General features: G+C 46.7%; 1 protein-coding gene across 1 annotated transcript in view; it reads left to right on the top strand.

Moving 5' to 3' along the window:
• The first annotated feature begins 298 nt into the window (after positions 1 to 298).
• Positions 299 to 21,304, top strand: part of Tmem273 (transmembrane protein 273) — a 34,300-nt gene continuing 13,294 nt past the window's right edge. Inside the window, exon 1 of the mRNA XM_075987524.1 lies at positions 299 to 402. Coding sequence (XP_075843639.1) covers positions 357 to 402 — 46 coding nt within the window. The 5' untranslated portion in view covers positions 299 to 356. The remainder of the gene's footprint in view (positions 403 to 21,304) is intronic.

Here is a 21,304-nt window from a genome sequence, read left to right as displayed (position 1 = left end):
GCAATGTCCTGCTTTAAGACTTGCCAGCGGGGAGCCTTTGGGAAAGAAATCCACCTGAAGCGATGCTTCAGTCTTAGAGCTATGGAAAGAGCCAGAGTACTTATAGTGACTGCTTCAGCGTCCAGCGGTGGACCCTCATCAGCATATGCTAACTTCGCACTACCCGGCAGACCAAGTAACAGGACTTCCCTCACCACACCCATCCCCACCCACCCCGCCTGCAGAGGGCCAAGAGGAACTGGCTGCAGCTGGAGCTTCCTTCCTTGTCAGTCACGTGGGGCTCGGCTCCCATCCCTGGAGCTGGGGTTATTAGGCTCACTTGGCTGCTCTCTCGGGAGCCAGAACAGAATACCACCATGAGCTCTAGGGTCCCAACACTGAGAGCCCTTCTGGTCCTCTTGGGTAAGTGAAGGCAGGTGGTGAAAATGGAAGTGGGTGTTACCTCAGCCAGCCTAGGAACCTAGTGAGCAGAAGCTGCAGAGAACAGCCATGGGCTTCCCCTCTGAATCATAACACATCCCTCAGGATAGGAGGTGGCTTTGTTGACTCTGGTGGACAGTGAGCAATGTCCCTGTTTCAAACAAGTGATGGCTGGGCTGAGGGAGGAGAGGAGGGGTGGCGTTGGGAGGAGAGCGCCAGGCTATCTAAGAACAATCTGCTTCCACTGTGGCTTTGTTCATCACAAACTGGGATATGCTTCTGACACTCTGAGCTTCAGTTTCTGACCTAATGAAATGGAAGATAATAATGTTTACTTTGTAGACTCGCAAGAGAATTGAGTTAAACTTAAGTGACCCAAATCAAGATAATTGCACAGCAGAGAGAGGCAGATGGTGCTGCCCCAGTCCTGGTGACTTTCTGTGGAGTGGACCCAGAAGCAGCTTTATTTTTAGAAATCACCTTTATTGCTAAGCCCTGAAAGGTAGAAGGATGGAGCCAGTCAGGGGTAAAGTGGTCCCAACAGGAAAGAAAAATAAAATATCCAGAGAAGCATAGAGAGGAAACGTGGAGAACTGGAGAAAAGTTCACCAAGATGGTTAGAAATTTTCAGAGATGTGGACAGCAGTGACGGGGATGCAGAGATGTGGACCACAGTGATGGGGATGCAGAGATGTGGACAGCAGTGACGGGGATGCAGAGATGTGGACCACAGTGATGGGAATGCAGAGATGTGGACTGCAGTGATGGGGATGCAGAGATGTGGACAGCAGTGATGGGGATGCAGAGATGTGGATAGCAGTGACGGGGATGCAGAGATGTGGACTGCAGTGATGGGGATGCAGAGATGTGGACCACAGTGATGGGGATGCAGAGATGTGGACAGCAGTGACGGGGATGCAGAGATGTAGACTGCAGTGATGGGGATGCAGAGATGTGGACCACAGTGATGGGGATGCAGAGATGTAGACAGCAGTGACGGGGATGCAGAGATGTAGACTGCAGTGATGGGGATGCAGAGATGTGGACAGCAGTGATGGGGATGCAGAGATGTGGACCACAGTGATGGGGATGCAGAGATGTGGATAGCAGTGACGGGGATGCAGAGATGTGGACTGCAGTGATGGGGATGCAGAGATGTGGATAGCAGTGACGGGGATGCAGAGATGTGGACAGCAGTGACGGGGATGCAGAGATGTAGACTGCAGTGATGGGGATGCAGAGATGTGGACAGCAGTGATGGGGATGCAGAGATGTGGACAGCAGTGATGGGGATGAAGAGATGTGGATAGCAGTGACGGGGATGCAGAGATGTGGACTGCAGTGACGGGGATGCAGAGATGTGGACCACAGTGATGGGGATGCAGAGATGTGGACCACAGTGATGGGGATGCAGAGATGTAGACAGCAGTGACGGGGATGCAGAGATGTGGACTGCAGTGATGGGGATGCAGAGATGTGGACTGCAGTGATGGGGATGCAGAGATGTGGACAGCAGTGATGGGGATGCAGAGATGTGGACAGCAGTGATGGGGATGCAGAGATGTGGACAGCAGTGATGGGGATGCAGAGATGTGGACCGAAGTGATGGGGATGCAGAGATGTAGACAGCAGTGATGGGGATGCAGAGATGTGGACAGCAGTGATGGGGATGCAGAGATGTGGACTGCAGTGATGGGGATGCAGAGATGTGGACAGCAGTGATGGGGATGCAGAGATGTGGACTGCAGTGATGGGGATGCAGAGATGTGGACTGCAGTGATGGGGATGCAGAGATGTGGACAGCAGTGATGGGGATGCAGAGATGTGGACCACAGTGACGGGGATGCAGAGATGTGGACAGCAGTGATGGGGATGCAGAGATGTAGACAGCAGTGATGGGGATGCAGAGATGTGGACCACAATGATGGGGAGAAGTGCTGCTTTGCAGATTGGATGTCAACTGTTTTTCTTTGGAAGGCAGCTATGCTCACGTCTAGCAGCACACCATCTTTGTTTCTATGGAAAGACAGCAGCCTTATAATTTAAGAGGTGTTTTCCAGAAAACTAAACAAAAACGGAGAGTCAAGCAGACTGCTTCCTAAGTAGACAAAGATTCCCACAGCTGCCCTCCATGTGTGCCCGCACCAGGCAGGGGCAGCACAGACCTAGATCTTGGGAATTAGCATGTCAAGACAGGCACTCTCATCTACATGTGGGCGTGGCTCCCTGGTAGTGACAGTGATGAGATGGTAAGAACCAGCAAGCAGTGAGTGAAGGTTCTCAGGACAGCTAACTCGGTGTTCCTGATGAGCAGAGGCCAGAGCCAGCGGAATCTCTCATTTCTGCTTTGGGCCGACAGAAATACAGACCGGTTTGCCCCCAGGGAACCGGGAAGGGAGTTGTGAATTTAAGAAAAGCAGTAAATAAAGTAAAATTCCATAAACAGGGAATTCATTGAAGAATTGCAGACAATAGCTTTGGGGATACTCAGCTGGCAGACCCTAAAAGAAGTAATAGCATGTGGCAGGTTTTGGTGCTTTTGGGTTGTGAAGTACGGGCTAACATTTACCTTGGCTTAGTCAAGTCCTCAGCTGCGTGGAAACACACCTCGGGTACTCAGTCTCCTCATCTGTCAGAGGTAGCTAATGGTCCATCCCACTTCCCACTGAAGTTGAGAGGATTAACCCTGTTACCGCCTTCTGTCTTCTTAGCACAGTGTCTCGTGGTGTACACACAGGATCAGGCATTAGGAAGATTTACTGATTCAACTTCATGGAGGCATTTGGTGGGTGGAGAAGAAGCTGAAGCTGTTCGCAGCGTTTGACCCACAAATTCCAGGTCAAAGAATTTACTCTAATAAAATAACAGGGTAAAAGTTTCCCACAGAGGGAATCTCAACGAAGGGAATGTCCGGATGGGATTGGTCAGTGCCCTGTCTGTGGGAGAATTGTCTTGGTAGTTGATGATCTCACAGGGCTCCCTGTAGGTGGTGCTACCTCTGAGCAGGTGATCTGGGCTGTGTCAGAAAGCCTAGCAAACACCAGGTAGAAGTTAGCCACTAAGCAGCTTGTTTAAGTTAGTAAGTTGGCAGTGGTCATGGTGTTCATTACAGCAACAGAAAAGCAAACTAGAGCATTGTCTGAGAAACATTCTGAAAGTCACCTTATTCAAACAGGCCGTGCCATTCAAGGGTAGTATGTGAAATGCATTTGTGTGTGTGCCTTCACAGAAAGGTCTAGTGTTATTTTTCTGTCTGTAATATAAACATCTCTCATATTTGCTTTAGAGTCTTTCATTTACGACCTCTTTGCAATGCTGCTGCCATCCAGTCCCCATTTAATAGTCACGAGAACTGCCTGTTCTGAGCCCTGGTTCTAGATCTGTCTATATTTGAACACTGTAGTGCAGGTTTGATAAATAGCTCATGACACTTGGCCACGTACGGTAAGGTTGCACAGAATCTTCTTGACCCTGGTCACTCCTTCTTGCTCTGCAGCTTTTCCTCACAAGCATGATGAAGCCCTCTTCCTGAGGCTTAACCTGTGTCATGCTTCCCTAAGAGCTGCCCACGGACCTTTTTTGCCTCTCAAATACAACCCAACAGGGGCTGCCCTTGTAGCCAGGCCCATTTGGACGGACGGACAGAGAAGCACACGATGGTGAAGTGGCCTCTCAGAGGTCACAGAGCAGGAAAGTGGCCGCTGAGTTCAGATTCAAAATGGGGCATTCTGACACCTCCAAGCTATCCTTTCACAGCCTACAGCAACGGGCCTCTGAGCTCAGAATGGAAATGGGGTCACCATGAAAACACCCCCATGGTTTTTAAAACGCGTTGTTCAGATTTCCATTTCAAACTTAAAGAAAAGCGCGAACAATAAGAAGTACGCGTATACTCAGAAGGGTTGACTGTTGAGAGCAGTTCACCCCACTTTCTTCATCGGGGTTTCTTTCTGTGTGCCCTGTTCTATAAATCATTTGAGGCCAGGCTGCATAACATCAGGGTTCTCTTTAAACCCTAGATGCATCAGTGTGTGTTTCCCAAGCCTAGAGACAGGCTCAGCCGTGTGGGTGGAGCTGGAGGGACATCACGTGACATGAAGAAGGCGGGGCACAGGGACCAGATGCCACAGGTGACCACACCTGCAAGCTCTGAGAGAGTCTTCCTGAAGAGCAGAGCAGTGAGGGCTGAAGAAGAGACACAGTGCGTGTCCAGGGCAGGAAGTGGTGCTGGTGTTCTTACCCTTTCCATGTTTATGGTTCTGAGTGTAAAACTATGCTATGAGATTTTGTGGTCTCAAAGTATGTGGCTAATTAGTATTCAATATTCCTGTCTCTTTTGTTTACTCTTTATGTACCTGTGATATGAAAACTATGAAGAGACCCCCCCCCTCCCGCCTCCAGGGTGCAAGCAACCTGTCTCTAGTTTATTTGGAACATTGCTGGGCTATTTTTTATACCATTTTGGAAGAACCCCTTGGCCAAGAGTTTTAAAATGCTAAATTTCAGAGCTCTACTGCTTGAGTTTATTTTATTGTAACTCTGCTCCTTAACTTTCCCCAGGGAGCTGTTCACTAATGTGAACCAGAAATCAGTCTGCGTATGTACCCTCACCAACCCTATAGCTCTCAGTAAGTGAGTTACTGACAACAAAACTTACTGCTTCGTAAAGACAGTCATCTCAGTTCCTTTTCCCCAGGGCTTTAAACCTATTCTTTACCCTCAAAGAACCAGGATTTCCAGCTAAGCCTTTTAGAACTAAATAGAAGTCTTAAGTTTTATCCTTTATGACTTGTTTATGTTTAGAAGTAGCCTTGTAGAAGATGCAGTGTGCCTGACCGCATCTCTGAGGAATTTGGCATATTCAGTTGAAGCTGTGCATGTATCATGGCTTTTCCACAGTTCTGAAGCAACGGGTTTGCATGCTGATTAAAATCAGACCCGGTTGAAAGTGTAAGCAATAGCAGCAGGCCCATAACTGAATGCTGACATTCTAATGCATGGTTGAAAATTTTTGTTATGAAGTAGTTACTAGTGATTTTCTATATGCATTTATCAGTAATAAAGCAATAAATATGCTCCAACCAATAGCTTGATTTTATTGTTTGAATTATTTTTATTTTCTAATTAAAGATTATCTTACTTCCCTTTCACCAATAACTGGAGCCCCTACATTCTATAGTGATGCAAATAAATTAGGAAAGGCAAGTTACAAATCAGAAAATTCAAGTAAAGTGTATCAAAGCCCTTATTATTCTGTTCAAAAGTCAGAATTATATGTTGTTCTTCTGGTACTAAAGGATTGAAAAGAATCTCTCAACATAGTTACTAATTCACAATTTGCAGAAACCGTTGTTTTGTATATTGAAACCGCTGAATTTATGCCAGATGACACAGAATTGACTTATTATTTATTCAGTTACAAGATATAATCAGGAATAGGCATCTTCCCCTATACATAACACACATCCGATTTCATATGGGTCTGCCAGGTCCTTTAGCACAAGGTAATGCAGAAATCGATCAATTATTGATTGGAAATGTACTGAAGGCCTCAGAATTTCATAAAGAAAACATCATGTCAAGGATTTTTCCATTACATGGCAACAAGTCAAGGAAATTATAAGGAAATGTCCTACTTGTTCTTTATCCAACCAAGCACCACTACCAAGTAACCCAAACGGTATTCAAAGGAATGAAGTATGGCAGATGGATGTGTTCCATTTTGTAGAATTTGGAAAACTAAAATATGTACACCACACTATTGATACCTATTCAGGTTTTCAATGAGCAACTGCTTTGAGTTTGGAAAAGCTGATTGGATAATCACATATTTGTTAGAAGTTATGGCCATCATGGGTATACCTGCACAAATAAAGACAGACAATGGTCCAGCATATGTTTATAAGAAAATGGAACAGTTTTTTGCTTATTATAATATAAAGCATATTACAGGTATACCATAAAATCCTACAGGGCAGGCAGATCTACAGAAAGATCAAATCTAACTCTAAAGGATATGTTAAATAAACAGAAAGGGATGATAAATACCCTTAGAAGTAGATTTCATAAAGCATTATTAAATTTGAATTTTCTAAATACTAATGAGACCAAGATGAGATAGATGACGGAGTATTTTCTCTGAATTTGTCAAATGCAAATGAACTAGACATTGTTGATGAATTTTTGACTGTATATATTGTATATAGTCATGTACTTATTATATGTAGTTTTTCTTTTATCAGTTATAGCCTTCTTTTTATTTTAGACAAAAGGGGGAAATGTAGTGATAATTCATTTGTATTTTAATAAATAAAGCTTGCCTGAAGGTCAGTGAAAAGCAGCCACACTAGTCAGCCATAAAGGCTAGTCAGTGGTTGCACACACCTATAATCCCAGCAATCACCCCAGTTAGCCATAGAGGCTGGGCAGTGATGGTGCACACCTTTAATCCCAGCACTAGAGAGGAATATAAAGTGGTATGAGACAGGAACTCTCTCTCTTTCAGTCTGAAGATTTCATTAAGGTAAGATTCTCCAGCGGCTTGACTGTTTTGCTTTTCTGATCTTGAGGTTGAACCCCAATATCTGTCTCTGGGTTTTCATTAGTTGTGCTACACAACAGGGTGATTGCAATCTTCAGCAATTTGTGGAACATTTCAGAATAGCTAGGGGAGTGTTGAGTTTCCAGTTATAGGGACACGAGAAGAGGGAAGAAACTGCCAGTTTTCCCTAGCTGACCATTGCTCATTGTACGTGTATGTTGAATCGTTATACTGTGCCCTATAAAGACATGCAAACGTACCGTGTCAATTGAAAATGAAGACTGAATCATTCCCTTACATAACTATAATATAGTCACAAGCCTTAGGAACTGTAATGCTAATAAAATACTTTAACCATCTGTGAATGGCATTTCAGTATTTCCCACGATGGTTGTTACCACCTTGATGTAGGGGCAGGTACTGCCTGGAGTAGCCATATCACTTTAGCCTCCTTTAGGCTGAGGTACACATGGACTTGGTTGTTCAGTCCAGCGATGTTTTTGTCAAGCCAACACGGTCACAGCAATGCTCACTTTGGGGTTACCTGATCCTCCATAATGATTGCATTCAAATGACCCATTTTTCTATTGAAAAACAACATGGCAATGCTGTTACCTTCAACTTCATGGGTGGAGGTACAGATTGCATGAGAAAGGCTGAAGCACTGTTGACCTTATATTAAAAGACCCCAAACTAGGTCTTGGACTGTGGTCATCAAAACTTCTACTTAAATACTAGATGGTCAATATGTTTAGGTTGTGCTAAATATTGACTGAAGAATACCCATTGGTAATATCTGGTAAGAAGTCCTCAGCATTTTATCATCTGTGTTCTCAGAGTGCCGCCATACGAAACACTCCCAAGGATTTAAATTCCAGCAGAAACGTCAGCCATCTGTCTTTGTTTTAATGGTGTTGGAGCATCTGCAGAATTCTATGTATTATTATAATCATGAGACTAAAAGGAATACAATATCACTTTAATTACATTCCAGGGCCTAAAACATCTTTCACTGAAGGAGCCAGAGTTATTGAAAGAGAGAGGCTTTCTCCACCCACTGCCTTAATTTATAATGAAAAGATGGCAGAGGCCAGGGTAAAGAGAATTAAATTCGTTTTTATCTTACAAAGTCAAACTCATCACTTTATTCCTTGGCTCTTAGTCCCTGAGATCTTTGTACGAATCTTTCCTGACAGCTTTTCCCTTGCTCCAGTTCCTTGCCAAGACGATGCTTTAGATTCTGCGGCGAGGAGATGTGTGTGAGAGAGAATCAGTGTGTTTGCACGCCTTTGCTGCCAGATTATCAGGAGGAGTTGAAAGGGAGCCATCCACCAGGGCCTCTTAGCCAGTGGGCGGGTGGGAAGGGAAGAGCCTGGGACAAGTGGGCAGAGCCAGTTTATCCACAGAGCAAGACAGCAGGACTAGCTTTGGGGAGTCGTCCCCTTTTCTAACCCGTTTACTCCCCGGCTTCAGTTTTTTCCTTTGGAGTTGGTTGCTGGGTTTTACTTTTGACTTTCAGGTGTTCTTTGAACCATATAGAAGTGTGAGTACCATCTTCCAAATCCATGACTGCAGAAAATATTGGTTATTTTAAAGGCCCCCTTTTTTTTTTAATCTTTAAGTTAAAAACTTGAGACAAGTTCTCACTACGTAGCCCTGACTGGCCTGGAACCTGCTCTGTAGACTAGGATAGTCTCAAACTCATATAGAGATCTGCTTGCCTCTGCCTTCTGAGTACTGAGAGCAAAGGCAGAACTATATCTGGCCTTATTTTTTGTTTTTATGTGTGTGTTTCTGTGTTTATCTACATGTGTGTATGACACATGTGTGTTTGTGTCTACAGAAGCCAGAAGGGGGTGTCAGATTTCTTGGGGCTGAAGTTACAGGAGGTTGTAAGTCACATGATATGGGTGCTGGAACCAATCTGGAGTCCTCTGGAAGTTCAGCAAGAGGTCTTAACTACTGAACTATCTCTCCAGCCTGGACGTATCTAATGTTGGTGAAGTTTAACTTTCTAGTTTACTTCTCTTTGACAGGCTTTTCTTTTGATAAGAACCCTGAGAAATTTTCACTTTAAGTCCTCAAGATTTCCATCCGATTTTGTACGGTTTCATGCTTTGCATTTGAATCTGTTTTGTGTATGTGGGTTTTGTATGTATGTATGTGTTCGTATGTGTGTATATACAAGTGTGTGCAGATGTTCAAGTTATATGTGTGAGCTAGAGGCCACTGTCATCATCAGGTGTCTTTCACTATTACCCTCCATTTCTTTTGGCATAGGGTCTCTTACTGATCATGAAACTCATCAATTCAGCTAGGCTTTCTGGGCAGTGAGCTCCTAGCATCCCCTGTCTCTAATTCCCCAACTCTGGGATTACAGGTATATATCACTGTGCCCAGCTTTGGATGTGGGTGCTGAAGGTCTGAACTCAAGGCCTCACGCTTGCATCTGAGAACTTTATACACTATGGTACCACCCCAGCCCCCATGATGCATTTTGGTCCTTTTGTGTGTGTTAAGAATTTATATCTAGGTGTATTATATTTGCTATTGTATTTTGTTGTTATTGGGGGTTTTTTTTGACCTACAGGTCTCTGATTGCTGAAAAAAAAAACCATCCTTCCTCCATTGACCTGAATCAGTTGCTTTGTCAAAAAGCAGATAGCTGTACTTGTGGAATTGATTTTGGTGCTCCTTTCTGCTGATACATGTCTGTTTCTGCCATGGGAGCAGCCTCAAGTCCCAAGCTACAGAACATCTTTAGCTTGTCCAGTAGTCCTTTCTAATTATTCCAGCCAGGTGAATCTGAAAAGTCTTTGGATATCCACAGAAAAACTTACTGTGCTTTTTGATGTGATTTGCATAAATGTGTAGAACAATTGTGAGAAATAGGACATCTTTTTATGTATGTATCTTCTAGGAACTCACTAATATTCTTGATTTCTCTCCTCAGTGTGCAGTACATGAATGAGTGTGCATGTTTAGACTCACGTCAGAGTGTTCTCGAGTGATTACCAATTATACTGTCTTTCAAGTCTTTCCTTCTTTGCATAGTTGAATGTAAAGAAGCCCCGTTGTTTGCATGTGCGGTTCTGAGTCTCACCACCTTGTTGAAGTCACTTATTCTATGAGTTATTGTTTGATTACTTAGGATTTTTTTCTGACCGTTATATTACATGCAAATGAGGTCAGGATTTCCTTCCACCCCACCCCATGTTCACTCCCTATTCTTATCTTGCTGGCCCAGCTAGGGCTTCTAGTACGGAACTGAAAAGAAGCAATGACAGCAGATCCCCCTACATTCTTCCTGATCTAAGTGGACCGCTACCTTACTTCTCACCAGTAAGAACAGTGGTTTTTAACCTTCCCAATGCCGTGACCCTTTATAATACAGTTCTTCACGTTATGGTGACTCCTACCATAAAATTACTTCATAACTGCAACCTTGCTACTCTTATGAATCATAATGTATTTATCTGATATTCAGGATATGTGATATATGACCACTGTGGGGAATCACAACCCCCAGGTTAAGAACTGCTGATTACAAGTGCTGTCAGCTGACAGTAAGCTTGCAGATGGTCTCTGTGATAGTGAAGAAGGTTCCCTCCATCTCTGCTTTTAAGAGATGTTTTGTCATGGATGAGCATAGCATCATAGAACGTGGCCTAATGTACTGCCTTGCGTACATGGTCATGTGACTTTTCTTCTGTAGCCTGTGGGTATGGCAGGTGACACTGACTGGTGTTCAAATATCGAATCAGTCTATGTCCTGGAAAACTCCACTCAGCCATGTTTAATTTTTACATTGACTGACAACGGTCAGGGATTTTGGTAACCGTGCTCACGAGGTTCCGTGTGCTCTTGTGCTGCTGGTGTATGGATTTAATAATTAGGATGAGGTGGACTTCAAAACATGGGTGGAGCATTCCTTTCTCTTCCATGTTCGGGAATAATGATAAAGAATTGCTGCTAATCTTTTCAATTCTTGCTAGACTCATCTCACAAAAGAGTATGGATATATGTGTTCCTTTGGGGGAGTTTGCTAAGTAAGTTCAATTTCCTTAATGTATCTCAAGGCTATTTAGAATATATAGTTCATGGTGAGTGAGTTTTGGTAATTTGTAAGTTTTGAGAAATTGGTACATTTTTCTAAACTGGCAAAATTTTATATGTAGAACATTTCATAACACTTTCTTGTTGTTGTTGTTATTATTAATTCTTGTTACTGTCCATTGTGACCATCAGCATCATCTTTGGTGCCTCGGACTCTGGAATGACAGTCCTAATTCATGCCTTACTTTGGCAGTGTGTGCTTTAGAGTGTCCTTTGTCAGTCTTGTCAGGATTTCTCAACTGAATCATATTTTCAAAGAAACAATTTCTTCTTTTACTGATTTTCAGTGTTGCTTTTCTGTTTTCAACTCAATTTCTCTCCGATAACCACCCTATCACCTAACTTTCCTCTACTTGCCTTGAGCATCTTTCGCTGTCTGTCCTTGAGTTTCTTGAAATGGTAGATTATGGACTAAAGCCTTTTTTCCCCAAGAATTTAGTGATGTGATTTTCTCTCTTGGGCAGTGTTAGCTATGGTTCACATGTTTGGGTGTGTGATTTTTTTAAGTTGACAAATATTTTATGTCTTTGTGAATTCCCTTTTATACACACATTTTTACTGTCTTTCTTTTTTTGCGTTTAAGCTTCTTAGTTTCTGTTTGACTCTCCCTTCCGTCTTGTTTGCTCTCTCTTTCTTCATACAGGCTCTTTGTATGCAGCTCAGGTTGTTCTTAAACTTACGGTGCAGGCTGGCATCAATCTCGAAGTCCTCCCATCTTCACCTGGAAGCTGGAGTTAGGGAATGTGCCGCCGTGCCTGGAGGAGAACTGGCTTTCCTTGGGACTCTTACACCTGTGCTTCTTAGTGTTTCTTGGCTCCTGGGTGAATTGTTTACTTTTCTTGACTCTGTGACCTAATGACCACAGAAAGCAACTCATGAGATAAAGGATGGATTTCGGCTTACGATTTGCCAGGATAGTGTCCTTCTTGGCAGAGTTCATGGTGGGGGGATCGTGAGGCTGACCAGGCAGTGGAGAGACCAGCTCTCATCTGCCATCACCCTTTTTCCTATTGTTCCCCAAGTCTGGGCTCCCAACCCGTGGGGGTGACCCCCACTTCAGGGTGGATCTTCCATCTTCAGTTAGCCTTCACGGGATACACCATCACAGACACACCATAGTACATCTCCTAGGTGATTTTGAACCCTGCTGAACTTGTGACAATGAGGGTACCTTTAACTGCAGCTTTTACTAGTATCTGATCTGAGATATATATCATACAGGAAATTCAAGGGAATCCACTTTCTACTTATTCCAGGAATCTTGGAGTCCTGGGCACCCTGCCTTCTTTCTACCCTTCAGGTCCCACTAGCATTTGTTTTGAAATATGGTACAGAGAGATTTTAGTTATTTTAGTGTGAGGAACTGGAATAAGGAAGCACATTTCACCTTCCCAGACTCAGAGGAGCACACTTGGAGGGGGGCTGATTTGGAGTAATACTATCCTAGAGGGTGTTGGTGTTACCAGATCTCCATCAAATATCCTTGATACCAGAGGATCCTGAAGGGAAGAAATACCCTATGGGGGGTGGGGTGGCTGAGAGGCTAAGAGCAGGTTGCATAGATCAGTCAGCTTTCTCGTCAGCTCCCAAGCTAAACTGTCTGCGCTTCCTCCTAATCTCACATCCAGACCCTCATTTATCTACAAGAATTGCTTCAACTGATCTTTTTATTACATTTGATTCCATTAGATTCTCAGCAGGGAAATCTGGGTTTGCTCACTCCTAAGGGTCTGCCTGGTGCCCAGCTGCGCCAACCCCAAGACTGGCCAGAACTGTGCAAGAGCCATCAGGGCCAGCACTGGCCCCTTGAGACCCAATTGCCCTCCTCGTGCATGCTTTTCCACAAGAAATAGTGAGCAAGCCAAGGCTAAGAGTGTGGCCGAGAGGTTGTTTCTGTCACAGCTGATAGCCAGTCAAGATCTAGCTTCACTGGAGAATAATGCTGGGCAGGACGGGCACACTGTTGTGTGACAGCAGCCATCAGTAGCTAAGCAGAAATAGAAAGTAGGAGAGACTCAGTGAAGAGTCTTGAGCTGCCCTGGGGCACTGAACATCAGGGATTCCTGTGACATTGACAAGCCCTGACCACTGAGCCATGTGTGACCCCTGATGATAGGTCAACTCTATATGGTCTGCTTCCCATGCTGGTGTGAGACTTTTGCAGAGCTGGCTGTCCCAGGTTCATACCTAATATCATTCATATGCGGACATGTGAGCCTAACAGTTTCTGTCTCCTCCTGGACCCAGAGAGGACTGTGTTCTGAGGTCCCAGATACTGTAGGCACACATACATGCACACACACACACACACACACACACACACACACACACATGCACGTGTATGTATGTACAATGCAAAGGTGTTTCCTCTTCTTGATCTTGCCAGGAAATATTTGTGAAGTTCAAGACTTAGGTCAGCACTCAGTTGTGGGGAAGGGCATGTGTGGGTATGGGAGCCCCCAAATGCAAGCAAAGGCATGTGTGAAGACAGGAGAAACCTCAGCATAGTGGTTGCCCTGGAGACGAGAGAGGGAGGGATAAGTTGCTTTTATTTCCAGCTACCAGCAGACCAAATATCCAGAAAACAGGGTCTCTTCTCCCCAAATGATGGAGATGGAACATGATTTAGCATCAGCCAGAAGTCTAGAGGAAAGACAAACTTGGGCAAAGGATTCTGTGAAGTATCTACGAGCAGTATGCCCCATCTCCAGTCCTGAGGGTCTGGGGTCCCAGGCAACTGGGACCAAGCCCCGCTTCTTTCTGCTCTGCCATGCTGCCTCTGGAAGCGTTACAACAAGACTTCTTTCTTCAAAAGGGGACTGTGGGTTTCTGAGTGAAGGGGTAGGGTGAGGCAGGCACAGCAAGTGTCTTGAATTATAACTTAAATATTTAAATACGGGACACACCCTGAGCTCTGCAAACATCAGGAGCTGCCTTTGCAGAGACACCTAGAGCAAGATGCCCAGGGCATAGCAGGGCTCACTCAACAGCCTCGGTTGGTAAACAGAGGCAGATGCGGATCTGGCAGCCTCGCCCTGGGACTGCTATATGGGCTGCTAGCGTCTGCTTTCTCTGCAGTGTCATGGCCCTTCGCGTGGGCCAGGCCAGCTGTCATGCCACAGCTCTGCTGCCCTGAGTCTGTGCTTCCCTCAGCGGGTCCCTCGGGACTCTCGCAAAGCTTCCCAAGGCTGAAGAGTACAGTATGAATATTGCATGAATAATAATAACCCCACCACTTAGCGGTTATACAGCGCTTCCCTCTTTCCTGATACTTTACCATCATTAATTAGTTATTCTGCACTGAGGCTGCTTGCCTGCTCACTGCCAAGAACAGCCCCACAAAGGCAGCTCTGAGCTGAAGCTCCAAGATGGGGTTGCAGGCCTTTCTCCTCTTATAAGTGTTTGCCCTTGTTGGGAGCACTGTTCTTCCCGGTCTGAGGACTCCCTTGAGAGCCCCATCTTTCTCCCACTAGGACGGAAGAAGACAGTCTCTAAGTGGGTAGCTTGTTTACAGGTGCAAAGACAGCTGTTGCCTGCCTCTCACTCGGGGCACACATAGCCAGGAGATTCACACAGCCACACTCTGCTGGTGGCACCGAGCTCAGCACACCACCACGCTGAGCCCAAAGTCACTGATAGAGTGGTGGGCAGCAGAAGGGGAATTCCAGATTCTGAGTATCCTCCATGTGCCTCTCTCTACCTGTAACCTCCTCTCCTCAGGTCACAGGGAGGCTTTCAGGCACTCACTAATGAGTTTGGACATGTAATATACCTTTTCCCTAGTGAGTGTGGGCCTGGTGAGGGCCAGAATCCTTTGGAGGGCACTGCCTACCTTGCTAACATTCACCATGCTCCCCTTCTCCTAGTGTCTATCCCCCCAACCCAGGCTTGCAGCCACTCCCTTGCCAGGTGTGGTTAGAACATGTCTTTACCTCCTGGGAAGAATGCACCCAGACCCTCCCAGGACTCCCCAGTTTTGCAAAAGTTCTCATTCAGACTCAAGCCAGCTCCCACCTTCAGCCCCTCCATTAGTCTGAGAAGCTATTGATTGCTTTGGCTGCTGTAAGCTGAGTGTTTGGATCCCAGTGTGTGAATCTTTAAGAATTAATTAGCCAAGATTGCTCGGGAAAACAGTATGGGCCCAGGTTTTGATGTTGTCTGGTCACCCACTGTTATGATTCCCCTCTTAATTATGGTACTATTTCTGGAAGGCGAAGGCGCTTGCTAGTGTTTCATGGCCTCCTCATCAGTCTGGTGGCCCTCTATGGCTTCTTGTTTCTCCCTCCTGCCCAGGGCAGCCATGTCCTAGCTGGGCAAAACACAGGCAAGACCATGCCCTCCGGCCCTCAGGACTGCAACAAGGAGACCTGGGGGACTGTCCAATGCTTGTTTGAGGTCACCATGACAACCTCTAAGAGCTAATACCCCATTGAGCTACCTCTTTGGTTCTCACACTCCCAGCCCCTTCTCAAGCCTCCTGGCCCTCATCCTTGCCTCCTCCTCTGCCCTTGTCACTCCTCCTACCCCTTTCCACTGTCTCCCATTAGTCCTCCTATCTTTAATTAAACTGTAAGCTTGTAGAAGTTTCCCAACACCCCAGGCAGGGTTGAGTGTCCCCTTGGCTGTCTTTGCTGCCCAATCACTGAATGTATGGACAGACAGTTCCTGTGTGTGACCATACCCCCACCCTGCCCATCTTCCTGAGTGTCAAGTTCAAGGGCTTGGCTAGGTGTGTGGATTAAGAGATTGCTCTGAGTCCTTGGGAACTCTCTTGCCACAGGTAGGGCTCCCTGGGTACCAGGGACAGCCATCGTGCCCCCTTGCTGCCTGTAGCCCTCTCTGCCTGTGTGCTCTGTTCTCTGCTGTTTTCTCTTGTTCTGATCTGTACCGCTCTATCTCCAATCTTGGTCCTTTCAGAGAAAGACTGGGGCATACCGAGGCATGGGAGGATGTGGGGACATCCTGTTTACTTAAAGTTGAGGGGCTAAGTAAGGTCTGGTTGTGATACGAGAAAGGGTGACTCAGGAAAAGCTGCTTCTGGTGGTTTTGGGGCTCGTGATAGGGCGCCTGAGGTTTCTGTAATTTATGGCATCACAGAAGGTTCTAGACCCCAGTGGAAGCCACACAGACACGGGGAGTGAAGAGCCCACATAACTCTGGCCAGACAGTATGTCCCCAGTGTTCTAATGGGACAAAGGTCTCAACATAGCACATAATGGCAGACGAGTGTCATTGTCAAGTTCAAACAGCCCCGTGGAGGGCTAAAAGGGACAGGGCTCCTGGCCTCGTTTTTTCTTAGATGCCCACCTACTCATGAATAGGCAGAAAGGGGAGGAGCTACTGCCACACTCACACCGACCTAAAAGGAGTGCTTTGTGCTGGGCTCTGTTTTCCGGCTCTTCCTCCCTGCACTTCTGGTGAGTGCTTCTTACACAGTTACAGGGTTGTGTGTACCCATTTTCCCAGGAGAAAAGCAAGGCTCAGGTTCGAACAGTGGCATGAAACCCAGCTAGACTGTCCCTTTAATTTCGCACTCCCAGGGTCCTTTCTGAGCCTCCTTCAACTGCTACACAGTTCCTGTCAGGTACCATCATGGCCCAGGCTCCCGAAGATTCAGTCCACTGCAGAAGATGGAGGTGTGCTCCGCAGTTGGCGCCAGCCTCAGAGGCGCATGCGCAATTCTGTTGCTCTTTTGTCTCTGTGGTTGAAGTCAACTTCGCTTTTTACAAACCTGATCTTATCACTCTGAGACTTCAAACTACTTCTAGGTTCACACGGAGTAGCTTTGGGTCAGCTCACGACTCTGCCTTTTACTGTTGTTCTCTGCCAATCAGGAGAGGAATCCAAATTCCAAGGGGGCTCAGGTACCATCCTGGCTCCAGGGAACATAGCTCTCCTTGTATTATTGGAACCTCTGTGCCACAGAACAAGTCCCAAGGGGAGAGGTCTGAGGAGGGTACAGGAGTGATTCTGGACCAACAGAGCCAATAGGAGACTTCGAGCAGACTTCTCGAAGTGGTTTTGTGCTAATTGTTAGAGGCGGGCGATGGGGAAGCATCGTACAAGGCCCTGCTGTAAAGGCCCAGGGGGCATAAGGGCTTGCGTTGCTTGCATGCTCTCACCAGGTTTCTCTGCAGCTATCCTAAATGGTTTCCTATTTCAGCCAGTGTTCTCCGTTGCCACCTCACTTGACAGCCTGCTTTTCCATAATGATGATACATCAGGACTGTTCCCTTAGTTAGTGATCGCTGTGGTTCACAAGGCTGTCCTGGAGCCAGTTCCCCTTCTGCCATGCACACAACAAAAATCATGTAAAGTAGCTCCCTCAGAGGAACATCAAGATGCTACTAGCGATCAAAGATGATGACAGACATTTATTCAAGTCTCCTTGGTCATTTTTTGGCAGCTCATGATCTCCTCAGGGCGCTTTGGATTGGCCTGATGCCGGTTATTTGTTGGTGTGTGGACTCTTTAATGGCGGGGTGGATGCTGGTCCTAACATTTGAGGCCCATTTCCTCTAGTCCGGAATGTCGGAATTCATGAGATCTAAAGTTAGGACCCACCACCCACCCTGTAATGTTTAAGTACCCAGATGAATGTGACCAGGCATCAGTTGACAAACACTTAGGGTGGCCACACCTATTTTTAGCTCAGATACTTATAGAATGACACATGGCGACCAGCCCACAACTGGGAATCACACACCCTGATTCTGCCCAAATAAGGTGGCAGGGAGCGTTAGCCCCCAGCGAGGGTGGCCCCAACAGGTGGACAGCACAAAGAGGCCTGGATGCCAGGGATGGGCTGTTAGTGGGTCAGATTCCAACAAAGATGGGCAAGTCCAAACCGTGCCTTGGGCTCACTCTTCTCGGCTCTCCCGAGACGGTCCCATCCTTTTCTGTTTGAGATTAGATTGACAGGGCCATCTACTCTTGTCGCTTCCTCCTTTTCAGTGCTGACAATGAGATGAGGGACTTCGTGCATGCTAAGGAACCGCTCTGGCACTCAGTTACCTATGCCCCTAGCTCAAGAGCCATTGACTCTTGCAGTATTGGAAGCCACGTGCAGAGCGATCCCCAGGCTGGAGAGCTGCAGAGGGAGAGACTACTTGTTCATGCCCTGATCAAATTTCTCTGAAGTTGCTTTGAGAAAGGCAAAGCATCAGGTCCAGTTGGGGTGTGGAAAGGACAGTGAGTGTCTTGATGTAAGTTTCTCTGAAGGAGACTTCTTACATGCAGCGTGCCACCTAACTCCTCTTGGAGGCTGTGTGGGCTGCTTCTCCGGAAGTCTTCCGTCTCTCAGCAAGTCCATCTAGAAGGCATTGGCAGAGGCTATGCTTACCCTGTGCACTCAGCTCTTCAGGAACAGTGCTGGGGCACAGTGTGTGTGTGTGTGTGTGTGTGCATGCACCTGCACGCAAGAGTATGATCACGTGCACAGCCAGGCTCATGGGACTAGTAGCAGGTGCTATTTGCCTTAGGGACAGCAGTCGTGACACATACAGACATCCAGGCCCAGCCCCTCTGAACTGCTGGAGGGTCTTAGAGCCTGTACCCCAGTATTATGCCTTGCCTCTACATTATAAAAACTCCTGCTGAGAATTTCTGCTTCTGCTGGCTTTCCTCGGGCTTCCTCCTGGGGTCTCACACATCCCTGTGCAGAGCAAGGCATCTGTAGGTCCTCTGGCTGTGCTGGAAGACAAGCCCTGATAGGGCCATCCATCCTCCAGCTACTTTGCAGAGCTAGGGGCTTGCCGAGGGTCTACAGCCCAAGAGGGACGTCCCCAGCTCATGACCCTAGCAGGGGGCAGCTTGGCTTGAGGATGGATTCTCACCCGGGGGCTCATTAGAAAGCACGGTTAGACCTCCGGGTGACACAGTGAGAGCAAAGAGCTAGGGCGGATTGGGAGGATTTTTTCTCCCTGAGGAGGGGAAAGGCTGCCGCCGAGTGGCCAGAGGGCTGGCTAGCAGGACTTATTGCTCCAGTGCACAGCTCCATCCAGATCCACTAAGTTTGTCTGCTCAGCAGTAATGCAGACCTCAGGGAGGAAGTCCCCAAGCTGGAAGCTTCAGAGACTAGCGGAAAGTCTCAAGGCTTAGAGGTGATCTGAGCATAATACAGGGAGGGTGGTGTCTCAGGGATCTGCAAAGGGCTGAGCGGAATAAAAGGACCCAAGGAAGGAGCCCAGTGTTCAGGACAAAGTGAACCTGGATAGGATTGCTGACTAGGACGAGAGCTAGGGAGAGCAGATCCAGGCTGCTGTGGTGAGGCTGGAGCAGGGCTTGGGGGCTCTGACCCAGGGTTTTCCCTCCTTTCTCTCTTCACTCCTCCACAGTGGTCTGAGGCACTCTGTCACACCTCTGGGTCCTGTGGTTCTGGCTACTGGCTCTGCAGCTGGCTTTCTCAACTGTGCCCATATTTCCTTGTCAGTTTCATCTGGGGCTGGGGTAAAGTGTTCACGACAAATGCTCCCATTAAGAGCTCTGGTCACCAAGGAGGAGACCCAAAGATGGGAACCGGAAAGCTGATGACTGGACAGCAAAGGCAGGCTGACCCCTAGAGGCCTAACATCCCTAGAGGATGCCCTCGCCGACTCCTGTGTTTTGTCCAATGCAGACAGAAAGAGGCCCCGCTGTCAGCAGAGGGTGTGACTCAGTGTGAACAGGGAACACAGTGGTTCTGAGGCTAGAGTATCTGCTAAAACCCTGCTCTCATCTATAGCCCTTCTGTGCAGTTCTGGATCTTTCGGTCCATGAATGGTTCAATCTAGCTGGGGCAGCAGGTTTCATTGAAGGAAATGTTAATGAAGTAGAGTTTATTGGGGGCTTCACCCGTTAGAGAAAATCAAAGTCATTATGTGCAGAGTGTATGCATAGGTGTGGGCTCACGTGTGTGTGTGTGTGTGTGTGTGTGTGTGTGTGTGTGTGTGTGAGTGTGTAAGCTTGAGTTCCAAAGGAAAGGGACATCTGTGTGTCTGCACAGGAGCTGTGGTCAGAACAAGGCTGTGTGCTTTTGCTTGGGAATCCCTAGGCTTCATTCACCCATCAAGCAGGTGAGACAAAACTTCAGAACCAGGGGTGCCTGGTAGTCAAGATTGCTCGCTGCTCTTCCAGAGACCTAAGTTGAGTTTTCAGCACCCAAGCCAGGCAACTCATAACTGCCTGTTCCCCTGGCTCCAGGGGATCTGGCACCTACTGGGCTTCTTTAGCCATACATACTGACAGATGCATGTGCCCCTACATGGACACACACCTGCACACAATTAGAAGTAAAGCCAATCTTTAAAAACAAGTCCTGGACTGCTATGATGATCCTCTCCCCACTGAACAGAGAACACAATTGCCCTTAGTGTAGTTCTGGCATAACACCCTGTGCTGAGTGTCGCTGAGGGTGGCCAGTGGTCTTGAGTAAATGGAAAAGGCCTTTGCTGGTTGGGCAAGCAGAGTCTCTGTCCCTTTCTCCCCTAGAAAGTCAGGGCTCAGGAGGTAGTTTTCTGGGAGCTCAACAGGCAAGGCCCAGCCACTTATCCTCTTCCATGGAAGACCCACTGAGGTGCGTGAGTGGACACTAAGGCCGTTTTGGCCATTGGCCATTGGCCTTGGCCATTGACTTGAATGGCATGGAATTATGTCCCCGCTGTTGTTAGTATTTTTCTCTGGAGTTCCAGCCATCTGAAGTCTATCATACCCTGAAAAGCTTAATAGGAAAAAAATCCTGAAATAAACACTTCATGCATTCCAGGTAACTTTTATATTGTATCATCATGATCATCCTACTTTATTATTGGCTACTATAAATATTTTTTTGTGTCTAAGTATGTATGTAGGAGAGAAGGTGGATGCAGGGTTTGGGTGTCCATGGGGAGTCTTGTACCATATTTCCCACAGGTATGGCACACAGCTTCTGTGCTCCTGGGGAAGCCTGCCACTTTCTACTTTCCTTGGTCTTTGGGCACATTTTTAAGTCCTCAGTATCTCTCAGGCCCCTCATTCATCAAATAGGGCCCACGTCACAGAGTGATTGTTGTATTAAATATATGACCAACTGGATTGCACACATCTGCTCAGAATAAGTGACTGAGGCTTGACCACCGTTCCCCAAGGCCCACAGTCTTATATAGATAGATGGTCTGTGGTACCACCAGTTTACTAGTGAATAGGGACTCCAAGTCCTGGCCAGAACTGACAGAATTATGAGGAATCCCTGTATGGTGGTCTTGCTTTATC

The sequence above is a fragment of the Microtus pennsylvanicus genome, chromosome 10, assembly GCF_037038515.1.
Source record: "Microtus pennsylvanicus isolate mMicPen1 chromosome 10, mMicPen1.hap1, whole genome shotgun sequence".
Classification (NCBI taxonomy): Eukaryota; Metazoa; Chordata; class Mammalia; order Rodentia; family Cricetidae; genus Microtus; species Microtus pennsylvanicus.
This window is presented reverse-complemented; position numbering and strand designations above follow the sequence as displayed.